We start from the raw sequence: 13,478 nt of genomic DNA on the forward strand, positions 1-13,478 counted from the left end.
GGGGAAAAAAGAGAGGCAAACCAGGAAACAGACTCTTAACCATAGGAAACAAACAGAGTTACTGGAGGGGTGGTAGAGGGGGATGGGTTAAATAGGTGATGGGTTAAGGAGGACACTAGTAGTGATGAGCACTGGGTGTTGTAAGTGATGAATCACTAAATTCTATGCCTGAAGCTAATATTACAGTGTATGTTAACTAACAAGAATTTATTTATTTATAAATGATTTTATTTATTTATTCATAGAGACACAGAGAGAGAGAGAGGCAGAGGCACAGGCAGAGGGAGAAGCAAGCTCCATGCAGGGAGCCTGATGTGGGACTCGATCCAGGGTCCCCAGGATCAAACCCCGGGCTGCAGGCGGCGCTAAACCGCTGTGCCACCGGGGCTGCCCTGCTGCGCCACCGGGGCTGCCCACTAACAAGAATTTAAATACAAACTTGAAAATTTTTTAAAAATTAAAATCAAATATAGGTTAGTTTTGCTTTTATAAAAATATATGCATATATTATATAAGTGTAAAGCAGTGCATTTAGACTTTATTCACTTTTTTAATTCCTTGATTTATTACCTATAAACAAATTAGAGGAATATGGTTAGCCCCACTACTTTAGAGCTGCTTTTTGAGATACCTATCACTCCTATACATAAATATATATATTTTTCCATTTATATATATGTATATATTTAATATACATAAGTTATTTAATACATATTAAATATAAATAACATATATATTAAATATATATATTTGCAAATATATTTCAGTCTAATACCATAAATCATTGAAGGCCATAGTTGTTGCATTACATACTTGATAAATTCTTTTAGTTTATTTCTTAAGATTCCTTTCTAGGGTCATGAATTCTTGAGGAAATATAGAATTATCCATGGAAATTTTCTAGAATGTAGATTGTCTGTCTACACAGCTTTATGGAGGTGGGTATGAATAGCAGATGTGTAATGGAAGTTTACCCAAATGACTGCTAGAGAACAGACAAAAATGAGGCTCCAAGAAGGATGAGTAACAGCAATTTTTTAAACATCCAGTCAAGCACAGATTTGATTAATGTGCATAAAATTTAACAGCCACAAAAACATTCAGAACCACCTGGAGTGCAATGATGAGTTGTTTTTTGGTTTTAGGTTTTTAATTTATTTTTTGAACCAGCATTAAGAACCAGAAAAGTAGTACTCCATATAAACATTTACTATCATTTGACTAAAAGACAATCTTTTATGTACATAAAAACCTAGCTCATGATGACATTTCATTTTAATCACTTAACATACGCTCTTTAACAATACTATTGAAAATAGCAATTGAACTTACTAAGTGACAGACCCAAGGGTACAATGTATCAGGAATCAGAGCAAAGGAAGTAGTAGTGATAGTAACAAGAACAGAACTTCCATTCCTTTTGTGCTTGGTATGTTCCAGACACAGTGTTACATACATTAGCCCTTTAAATCACACAGCCCTATGACACAGGATCTTTATCATTTGACAGATGAGGAAACTGAGATGGAGCCAAGATAACTTGTCCAAAGTTAGATGGTTAGTTGCAGAGACTGTTTGAGTCCAAGCAGTCTGGCTCCAGAGCGTGTACTCTTAATTGCTATGCTGCACCATTATTAGCTACAGATAAGCCAGTAGAACATGTTTGTCAAATACCACAAGTGCCAACTTATTTATATAATCATTTTTTTCATTCTTTTTCAGATAGGGTAATGCAAAGTCAGTTTTGTGGACAAAAAAATACAAATAAAAAAGGAAAATCAGTAAGTAGATTGGTGTATCCTTTAAAATCATTATTAATATTTTACATTGTTTTGAATTAATATTTACTGACTTTGGTGTATCCTTTAAAATCATTATTAATATTTTACATTGTTTTGAATTAATATTTACTGACTTCTTTCATCAAGAAAGCATATGTTATGAATTTATTTAAATAAAATTTATTATATATTTTATAGTTTATCATAAATTTATAAGCTATTATAAAGCAACATAAATATAACATTAACTTTAACAGGCTAAACTTTTGAATTCTTTACTTCTGCCTTCCCCCATATAGCTATTGTTTAATAGGCAACACACAAGAGCACTAGGAAAGGATAGACTACCTCTACCCATCTATTTTGATATGAACAGTTTTAAAGAACCTGTTCTCCTCATCTCATTTGTCCATTAATACTTGAGATTAATTATACTGGATTCCTTTTTTTTGCATCTTGGAAATTTTCATTTGTTTAAGATTCAGCTGTCTAAATGCCATGATGACTAACAGCAGTAAGTATTTCAGAAATGGGACAAGGGTTGTGTGGCTTGGGATGATCAGGCAAGAAAGAAATATTGACTTGGAAGATGAGAAGAGAAAGAAAAATTTGGTCTACTTCATATTTTGCACCCAGTAGATAAGAATCATTTCTCAAAAGAGGAAAAATATATGTGCTTTTCTTTGTAATTTTTAATGACTAACTGGCTCCTTAATCTAAGACATTAGAACCCCATACTAATACTCTTTTAGATAGTAGAATTTCATATATGAATATCTTGAACTCCATGCAAAAAGGTTTAGTTACTTTAAAGGCAACAATTCCAACTGGCCAGGGCATTACTGATTCTAATATTTAATACCATTGTTCCAGTAAGCCATCAAAATATCCTGGATATTTTAATGTTTTGGAATTGAAATTATTTCCATACTGATCCATGCATCTAAAAATAGCACAAAAATCCCATCTGATTAATGGCCTAAACTTTTATTTAGGAAAACAATGGCATAATATCACAAAACATGCTATTGTTACAGAAGAACAAGATTTTGAGTCAGAAGACTTGCATTCTGGCTGCAGTCTTTTCATTACTAGCTGAAGGTTAAAGAGGATTAGTTTATGAAACATTTATTGAATACCTACTAGATAGCAGGCACCATGCTAATCAATAATAATATAGATGGGCAACATATTAGGCTTTTTATGTGCAGTATTTCATTTAATCCTCATAACAAAATAGGCATTGTTATTGTTTATATTTTGCAGATGAGGAAACTGAAGCTCAATGAGGTTAGATAAACTGTTTAAGGTCACACAGTAAGGGAGTTGGGATTTGACTCTAGAGTATATATGATGAACCTCCTTCTCCTCTTCCCTATACTTTGAGATGGCAAAAATATATTAGTGAATGTAGCTGATAGAAAAATAAACAGAGTTATAATAAAGTATACTAGATGAACACACAGGATGCCTTGGGAATATTCTGTGAAGAATGTACTTAACAGGGACGTAGGGCAGGAAAGGGAAGGTAGACATGGGGAATGAAAGGCCTTTTAACCAAAAGTGGTGATTCAGTGAGAAAATATATGTAGAACATTGTGTTGGTTGAATTGAACTGAACCCTCATAGCAGTAGTATTACCAGGTCCATTTAAACAATTCATGTTTTAATAAGATCAATGAACTAGAGAAATAGAGATTTTTATGTCTACCTAACTCAAAATATTTTGATGAAGATAAATTTTATCAGAAATATACAGCTGTAAGTGTTTCCAGGGGACTCACTTAGAGACTCTTAAGCAAAGTAGAAACCATCTCCTAAATGCCATCTCAGTGTAGTGAGATCTTTAATCATAGCTGTCCATCTTTTCTACCTGAATGTAAGCATATTTAGAGCTGAGAGTTTCTGTGTCTTATATTCCTTTCTTCTGGAATAGTGTATGAAACCTAGGCACTTGACGAATACTTTCTGAATGAGTACTTATTATGTGCCAGGAACTGTGGATACAGAAATGAACAGAATATAGCTCTTGACTTCAAAGGCCTTATAGTGAGGTAGTGGGAAAGACTTACTTGGTTACTTGGAGTAAACCACAATATTACAGTAATATAATTGTTCTAAGTGAGATAAATTTACAAAGTACAGTAGGCAGTAGGCATAGGCAAAGTAGCACTGACAGTTAAAGGAGAGTTGACAACTAGCTTCAGATTGAGCTTGGCTACATATTAACTATGACACTTTAGGTAATTTAGCATATTACAACCAAAGAAATAGCCTATCCTTTGTAGCTGATTATTTAGCCATAGCTTTTACTGCATTGGATGAAGTGTTTATCTTACTTACCTTTCTATCTTCTGGCACCTGGCACAGTAATACAAAGTTGTCACCCAATAGATGTTATATTTGTCTATTTGCCATGTAAGTTTTGGCTTTTTGCTGTTATCACTAATAGTTTTTTTCTACTAATGCTCTGTGACATCCCCAAATGGTGTTGGTAGTGTATTAGGCAAATGATCACAAGTATACTCTATATTTTTTTACTCCCAAGTATACTACACTCCTTACCCCCTCTAGATCACTTGCAGCAAAGGTCAAAGGCCACCTGTGAATGTGAGGAACTGTCTGCCACAATTCCCAAGGATCTAGATTGGAGGCAGTCAAGGTCCATGTGGAAAAGGAATACTCAGCTAAAACCCTGCAATTTCTTTTTAGAAACATGTACAAAAACATACACACAATATTTATATATTTTGTATATAAAAGTTCACCACTTTGAAATACATGCAGAAAGAAAGATAAATAAGGGATAAAGGAAGAAGAATTATCATGACATTAAGAAGAGGCACGGTGGCTAATAAGAGGAGAAAGGACAGCCTTCCTATATATCAATAAAGTAGGAATCAAGATGAGCTCTCCCTCTAATTCCTAGGGTAAGGACATCTCAAATTATCTTTACTAATCTATAACCTGGTAATACTACTGTTTAGGTTAAAAAAATTACTATAAAAACATTGAACAATTAAATAGCAATGCTAAAAGAAACTACAAATATTCAAAATGAAAAATTATATTAAAATGAAGAAATTTCAGTTTTACCAAGATGGAATAGCCCCGTTCCTCCTAGATCCTTTCCATCACAACTAAATGTACATATAACAAACAAGCATAGGAAATCTCTGAAACATGGAAAGAAGAAGGTAGGCTGCCTAGGGATCTCAGGACATGGTATGAGTTTTCTAAGTTTCCTTGTTGGCTCCCATATATCTGAACAGGATGCTGCTGAAGCCTTCAACTAGAGTTGCAATAGGCACAGACAATAAAGCTCCAAGGAAAGCCTATTCCCTGTAGCCAAGGAACTCAGAAAAGAGTAGGCTAAGAGCAGAAAATTGTTTGGGTGATGCTTGTCCTATTGCAGCCAAACTCCAATGGAAAAATCACACTCCTTTCCCCATACATGGTTTCAGCAGGTACAAGCAGGAAGTTGATCTTCTATCTCATACCCCACCCATACACCTGGGAGGTCAGCAGTGCACTGTGATTTCCCCATTAGGTGGCAGTAGGACTGAGCCATCTCCATCCAGCCAAACAAGGCAATGCTACAATTTTCCTGATAGATACCAAACATGGCAATGCTACAATTTTCCTGATAGATACTGTTGGTGGGGCTAAGCTGGAAGCTGATCTTTTCATCCCAGCCTGGTGAAAGTAGGTAAAACTCGGCTTCTCCCACCAGGGTAGTCTCAGTTGGGCCTAGTAGCCAGCTGAGTCTCCATTTCCATTAGTAGCAACAAAATTTGATGAGTAATTGAGTCCCAGTTAGCAGTAGTCTTTATTTTCCTCCTTTGTCAGTGGGATCCAGTGGGGAATTGAGCCTCCATCCCTGCTTGACATCAATGAGGCAAAACCAAGAAATGGGGGAGGCAGGCTGCTTGGCACTCTGCTTTTCGCTCTCTAATCCTTGATGTCAGGGAGCCTAGGGGAGAGATGATATTACATCCATACTTGGATGCAGAATGTAGTTCAAGTGGCTGCCCCACTGTCACTGAGAAGGTGTTATCAGGACCAAGGAGGATGCTTAATGCTCATCCCATTTGTCTGCAACAAGGCAGTATGAGTCATTGCCCCACTTTTGCTGGAGTGGTGTCAGGGGAGCCTACTGTGAAGCTGAACATCCACATTCACCTGGCTGGCCCCATGCTACATCTCAACGGGGTAACTGTTTACTTTAAAAAAATTTTTTTTTTTTTTTAAGAATCCAGGGTCCTTCGTATAAGATCCTGCATATCCAGTATATGCTTGGAAATCACTTGCCATACCAAGAACCAGGAATATCACAACATAAATGAGAAAAGATAATCAAAAGATGCCAACACCAAGATGAATCAGATGTCGGAACAGCCTAACAAGGATTTTAAGCAACCACCATAAAAATGCTTCATCAAGCAATCAGAAATTCTCTTGAAAAAAAATTAAAATTATCAGCAGAGACACAGAAATTGCAAAAACAAAAACAAAAACAAAAAACAAAACAAAAAAACAATGGAAATTATAGAACTGAAAAATACAATAACCAAAATGAAAATCTCACTGATTGGGCTTAATAGTAGAATGGAGATGACAGGATAGAAGCAGTGAGCTTAGGGAAATATCAATAGAATTTATACTATCTGAACAACAGAAAGAAAGCAGACTGAAAAAAATTGTTTCAGCAGAAGAGTTAACATGTATTGGACTTCCAGAAGGAGTAGAGAGGGAGGGAGAGGGAAGAGAGGGATTGAAGAAGAGGAAGAGGGAGGAGGAGGAAGAAGAAGAGAGGGAGGAGGAGAAGAATATAAAGAAAAGGAAATGAAAGACCAAGTATTTAAAGAAATAATGGCTGAAAATTTCCCAAATCTATAGGAAGACATAAACTTACAGATTCAAGAAGCTGAGCAAATCTCAGAGTATAAATCCAAAGAAATCTACCAGGTCACATCATCATTACACATTTGAAAACTATAGGAAAAACTTGAAAGCAGCCAGAGGTAATGTATTACCTATAGGAGAATACCTATTTGAATGACTGATTTTCTCATCTAAAATCATGGAGGCCAGAGAATGTGGCACATCATTTTTTCAAGTACTGAAAGATAAGAACTGGCCAATATGAATTCTATATCCAGCAAAAGTTTCCTTCAGGAGTTAAAGGAAAAGTAAAGACATTCTCAGATAAAGGAAAACTAAGAGAATTTGTTGGTAGCAAACAGATTCTTAATGAATGGCTAAAGGAAAGTCTCTAAAAAAATAAGATGAGAAGGTTTGGAAATTCAGAAAGAAAAGAGCATGAGAATGGGCAAATATTACAGGCTCTCCTCTTCTCATGAGTTTTAAAATAATATGTGATGGTTAAAGATTATAACACTATCTACTATGATGTACATTAAGTAGAGGAAATACTTAAGACAATTACATTTTAAAAGTGAAGGGCCCTAGGGATGCCTAGGTGGTGTAGTGGGTTAAGTGACTCTTGGTTTGACTCAGGTCATCATCTCAGGGTCGCGAAATCAAACTCCATGTTGGGCTCTGCAAAAAGCACTAGTCTATTTGGGACTGACTGTCTTCTCTCCCTGCCCCTCCCTGCCAATCTCTCTCTCTCTCTCTGTGTGTGTTTAAAATAAATACATCTTTTTTTAAAAGTGAAGGGGGGATCCCTGGGTGGCGCAGCGGTTTAGCGCCTGCCTTTGGCCCAGGGCGCAATCCTGGAGACCCGGGATTGAATCCCACATCGGGCTCCCCGTGCATGGAGCCTGCTTCTCCCTCTGCCTATGTCTCTGCCTCTCTCTCTCTCTCTCTCTGTGACTATCATAAATAAATAAAAATTAAATTTAAAAAAAAACTTTAAAAAAATAAATAAAAAAAGTGAAGGGGCCTAAATAAAAGATTTCTATACTTGAAGAGGGAAAATATCAATTACCATAAATTGTGATGTTACATAAATGTAATACATAGCACAATCACTAAGAAAACTCTTAAAAGCAACATACTAAAAAAACCCAGTATAAATAAATCAATGTCAGATTTTAAGAAATATTAACCCACAAAAAAATAAGAAAAGAGAAACAGAGGAATGAGAAATAGAGGAAACAAACAGAAAACAAATAAAATGACAGACTTAAGCCCCAATATGTCAATAATTACTTTAAATGTAAGGGGTCTAAATATACCATTTTAAAGACAGATTTGGCAAGGTGAATAAAAAATATCCAACAATATGCTTTTTACAAGAATAAGTTCAAAAGAGTGGGAAAACATGACATGCAAATATTAATCATAGAAAGCAGCAATGGCTATATTAGTATAAGATAAACTAGATAGACTTCAGTACAAGAAAATTACTAGAGACAAAGAAGGACGTTATATACCAATAAAAGTATCAATCCACCAGGAACACATAATAATCCTAAATTAACAGTCTGAAAATATATGAGGCAAAATCTGATAGGGCTTAAAGAGGAAATAAAATCCACAGTTAATTGGGGATGTCAACAGTCCATTCTCAGTAATTTATAGAACTACTAGATGGAAAATCAACAAGAATGTAGACCTAACAACACAATCAGCCAACAGGATATGACACTCTACCCAACTTGTTTTCAAGTGCCCATGGATTATTTAGATCTTATGGACCACATCATAGATCATAAAACCAAGTTCAGCAAATTTAAAATAATTAAAATCACAAGGAGTTGTGTTCTCTGACCGTAATAGAATATAGAGGGCTCAAGGGATTTGGAGGCTGATCAAGGAAAAATATTTGACCTTAAACTGGCTGTAGCCTGGCACAAGCCTTATTTGAATAACACTGTAATATGTTTGCATGTGAGGAGAGTCCCTCACAGCATGAGTCCACCTGGAGGCTATAGCACAGAGCTCACCACTCAAAAGGGAAGGATGGAAAGGAAATTCATTGTGGACAAGTTTTTAGAAAGGGGAGTACATGTCTAGGTGATTTCACTCAACAGCTCAGCAGGGAGTCTCTGGGTCAGAGAAATCCAAAGGCAACAGGGACTCAAGATCTTTATATCCCCAAGGTTTATCTTATCTATGGATAACGTATGTTGGGCACAGTTTCATGTGGTATGCAAAGCAGACAGGCTCTAAATAGCTAAAAACCTGCTTATTTGGTTTATTTTTTAAAACAATTGGATGTGCACAAATTTTAGTTTGGTGCTTGCAGGCTTTTGAGCTAAGTCTCAGCCTATTGTGAAGAAGTAAACAACCTGGTGGGTGATACTATATAGAGGCCATCTGTGTCCATTAACACATAACTTGGAATCAAACTAGAAATAAATAAGAGAAAAACCTCCAAATGTTTATAAACAACACACTTCTAAATCCTTGGGTAAAAGAGGAAGTCTCAAAATGGGATAAAAAATACATGGAACTGAGTAAAAAGGAAAATACAATGTATCAAAACTAGTAAGACATAGTTAAAGCAACACTGAAAGGAATGTATAGTACTAGATGCATACACTGGAAAATGAAATTTTCAAATAAATAACCTAAGGTCTCACCTCAAGAACTTAGAAAAAGGAGGGCAAATGAAACCCAAAACAAGAAGAAGGAAGGAAATAATAAAGATAAGAGCAAATATCAATTAATTTCAAAATGAAAAAATAAATAATAGAGAAAAATCAATGAAATGAAGGTGTTCTTCAAAATAATCAGTAAAATTGATAACCCTCTAACAAGATTGGCAAAGGTAAAAAGAGAAGAGATGCAAATCACTAATATCAGGAATGAAACCGTTTATCACTTCAGTTATTAAAAAGATGAAAAGGAAATACTACCCAGAACTTTAGGCTCATATATTTGACAATTCAGAGGAAATGGGCCAAGTCTTGGAAAACTACAAGTTATCTAGGTCAACTAAGATGAATGAATCAACCTGAATAGTCCTATGGCCATTAGAAAAATTGAATTAGTAATTTAAAAGCTCCTGGAAGTGTCCAGCACAGATGGTTTCACTGGAGAATTTTACCAAGCAATTAAGAAAGAATTATCACTAGTTTTACAAATCTATTCCAAAAAACAGAAAGGAACAATTCCCAACTCATTTTATGAGGTTACTATAAGTCTTATACCAAAAACAGATAAAGACAGCACAAAAAAGAAACTACAAATCATTTTCTTCATGAATTTAGATGCATAAATCCTAAACAGTATATAAGCACACTTGTACAGCAATGTGTAAGTGTAACACTGGTTCAACATTTAAAAATCAGTCTGTGTGCCCTTCGGCTCCGAGCTGACCCTGTGGTGGGCAGTGTCGTCGGGGCGGCGCTGCGGAGACCTCTGCCCAGGACGGCTCCCCCTCCCCGGGCCTCTCCCCTCTTACCCGCGAGTCCCCTCTCCTCGTGGGCCTATCGGATCTGTTACCGCGGGGTGAGGTGAGAGCAGGCCCGGGGAGGGTAGTTACGGCTGAGGAGCCGCAGTCGCGGTCAAGATGATAGAAGTACTGACAACAACTGAATCTCAGAAACTGCTACACCAGCTGAATGCCCTATTGGAACAGGAGTCCAGATGTCAGCCAAAGGTCTGCGGTTTGAGACTAATTGAATCTGCACACGATAATGGCCTCAGAATGACTGCAAGACTAAGGGACTTTGAAGTAAAAGATCTTCTTAGTCTAACTCAGTTCTTTGGCTTTGACACGGAGACATTTTCTCTAGCTGTGAATTTACTGGACAGATTCCTGTCCAAAATGAAGGTACAGCCCAAGCACCTTGGCTGTGTTGGGCTGAGCTGCTTCTATTTGGCTGTTAAATCAATAGAAGAGGAAAGGAATGTCCCATTGGCAACTGACTTGATCCGAATAAGCCAGTATAGGTTCACGGTTTCAGACTTGATGAGAATGGAAAAGATTGTATTGGAGAAAGTGTGTTGGAAAGTCAAAGCTACTACTGCCTTTCAATTTCTGCAACTCTACTACTCACTTATTCAAGAGAACTTACCAATTGAAAGGAAGAATAGCCTTAATTTTGAAAGACTAGAAGCTCAACTTAAGGCATGCCACTGCAGGATCATATTTTCTAAAGCAAAGCCTTCTGTGTTGGCATTGTCTATCATTGCACTGGAGATCCAAGCACAGAAGTTTGTAGAGTTAACTGAACGAATAGAATGTCTTCAGACACATTCCAAGATAAATGGCAGAGATTTGACCTTCTGGCAAGAACTTGTATCCAAGTGTTTAACTGAATATTCATCAAACAAGTGTTCCAAACCAAATGTTCAGAAGTTGAAATGGATTGTTTCTGGACGTACTGCTCGGCAATTGAAGCATAGTTACTACAGAATAACCCACCTTCCAACAATTCCTGAAATGGTCCCTTAATTGGATTGTTACAGCAACAAAAAAAGCTCTTCTCTGAAGCCTTTCTCCACAATCCTGAGCTATGGATTCCATGATGTTATAATGAATTTAAGCTGTGAAGCCCAGAACATCACAACTAGATTAGCATTGATGTTCTCAGATTTGGGAAAACTACCTAATTAACATGCTGTAGTGGAATTAAATTTAAATTAAATTTAAATTCATCTGTGAGGCATACAAATGAAAGCTAAGAGCATAAATGTGAAATGTTAATAACAAGCCTGGGAAGGTAAACTGTGAATCTTCATTTCTAACATTGACCCAACTTTCTATGTTGGGTCAATATATTATATTTAGGTGGTATCAAAAGTGGTAACCTAATTAAATTCTAAATTATGAGGTATACATTAAAACCAACATTTCACAAATGCACTTTTAAGGCATAACAAGGGTCACTATTCTAGGCAATGAAAATGGTTTCTTGGTACCTATAGTGCAAATAATAGATAATTCCGAGATCTAGACTTTACTGCTACTTGGGAATTACACTTAAATTTGAGGGCATTTTATAAAAGTAAAACTACAGGCCTAGTTATTTTGGCATATTAAGTTATTGTTAATATTTTTCCTAAAAAACTGGTGGTTTGCATCCATAGTAAAATTTACACAGTATTTGCTGCCTCCATCTAATCCCATCAAGAAACTTTGTTTTTATTGTGTTAGTAATTCAAAATAACTATGCTCCAAAAACTTGATTTAACACTCCAGAAGTTTTTAATAAGGGCTGTTTTTATAAAAACTATTGCTTCTAACTTAGAATTTTTAAAGGAAGAGAATATACTTTCACTACTTGCCCCTCCTGTGCCCAAAGAAAGTCTTTAAAAAAGTCAGTAGGCATCCTCATAATTATGAAGTTGCTAAGGTAGTATTTGAGATTTTCTATTAAGTCAGTGACCGTAAGGAGATCTACGGCATTAAAAGTGATGTAAACAGTTACTCAGTGCAGCAAGTAGCTTGTGTCCATCCAGAATGGCTGTACCCATTTATGACATGTTATGGGTAAATGTGCACTGGAAAATAAACCAAAGAACCACAATATATCTTAAAAAAATAAAAATAAAAATCAGTCTGTGTAATTCATCAGATAAAGTTATGTAAGGCTAGTGTCAACATTTGAAAATCAATCTTGTAATTCACCATATCAATAGACAAAAGGAGAAAAATCATGCAATATCAACTAACACAAGAAAAGTTTTTTTTTTGCAAAATTTGATACACAATCATGATATTAAAAACAGCAAACTAATATTAGAAGGTAACTTCCTCAATTTGATAAAGCACATCTGCAAAAAACTATAGTTTACATTATGCTTAATGGTGAAAGCCTGCATGCTATTCTTTCAAGATCAGAAACAAAGCAAGGACATATGTTCTTGCTACTCTTTTTCAATATAGTACTAGAAATTTTATCCATTGTAATAGGGCAAGAAAAGGAAATAAAGGTCACATGGCTTAGAAAAGTAGAAATAAAACTATATTTTCAGATGGGATGATTGTCTATGTAGAAAATACTGAAGAGTTACAAACAACAAGAACACAGAACTAATAAGGGAGTTCCACAAAGTTGAAGGATGAAAATTCAAAATGAAAAAAATCAATAGTATTCTCTATACTAACAATGAACATGTGGAAACAAAAATTTAAAACACAATAACATTTACAATAACTCCAGAGAAAATTAAACAAGTCTAACAAAACATGTGCAGCATCTGTATGATAAAAATTACAAAATGTGGGATCCCTGGGTCGTGCAGCGGTTTGGCGTCTGCCTTTGGCCCAGGGCGCGATCCTGAAGTCCCGGGATCGAATTCCACGTTGGGCTCCCGGGGCATGGAGCCTGCTTCTCCTTCTGCCTGTGTCTCTGCCTCTCTCTCTCTCTCTCTCTCTGTGTGTGACTATCATAAATAAATAAAAAAATTATAAAAAAAAATTACAAAATGTTGACAAGGAATCAAAGGCCTAGATAAATGGTGGGACATACCATGTTCATGGATTGGAGGACTCAACATAGGAAAGATGCCAGTTCTCCCTAGATTGACCTGTTGATTTAATATGATTTATTTCTTTTAAATTTTTATTTACATTTTACTTAAGTTTCACTTAGTATACAGTGTAATATTAGTTTCAGGCATATAATACAGTGATTCAGTAATTCCATACAATACCCAATGCTCATCACAACTGCACATCTTAATCCCCATCACCTATTTCACTTCCCACCTCCCCTCTGATAACCATCAGTTTGTTTTCTATAGTTAAGAGTTGATTTCTTGGTTTCTCTCTCT

General features: G+C 35.9%; 1 protein-coding gene and 1 pseudogene across 13 annotated transcripts in view; both read left to right on the forward strand.

The window, feature by feature from the left end:
* The window catches only part of C2CD6 (C2 calcium dependent domain containing 6), a 122,139-nt gene that overhangs the window by 75,540 nt on the left and 33,121 nt on the right, over positions 1-13,478 (forward strand). For 12 of the 13 annotated variants that reach the window (XM_072741009.1, XM_072741003.1, XM_072741010.1 and 9 more), the window contains one exon: positions 1,723-1,781. The exons of the other annotated variant lie outside the window; for it this stretch is intronic. In XM_072741009.1, coding sequence (XP_072597110.1) covers positions 1,723-1,781 — 59 coding nt within the window. The remainder of the gene's footprint in view (positions 1-1,722; positions 1,782-13,478) is intronic. 13 annotated transcript variants of the gene reach the window in all.
* Positions 8,385-12,231, forward strand: LOC140596019 (cyclin-G1 pseudogene; annotated as a pseudogene).

Source organism: Vulpes vulpes, chromosome 16 (genome assembly GCF_048418805.1).
Source record: "Vulpes vulpes isolate BD-2025 chromosome 16, VulVul3, whole genome shotgun sequence".
NCBI lineage: Eukaryota > Metazoa > Chordata > Mammalia > Carnivora > Canidae > Vulpes > Vulpes vulpes.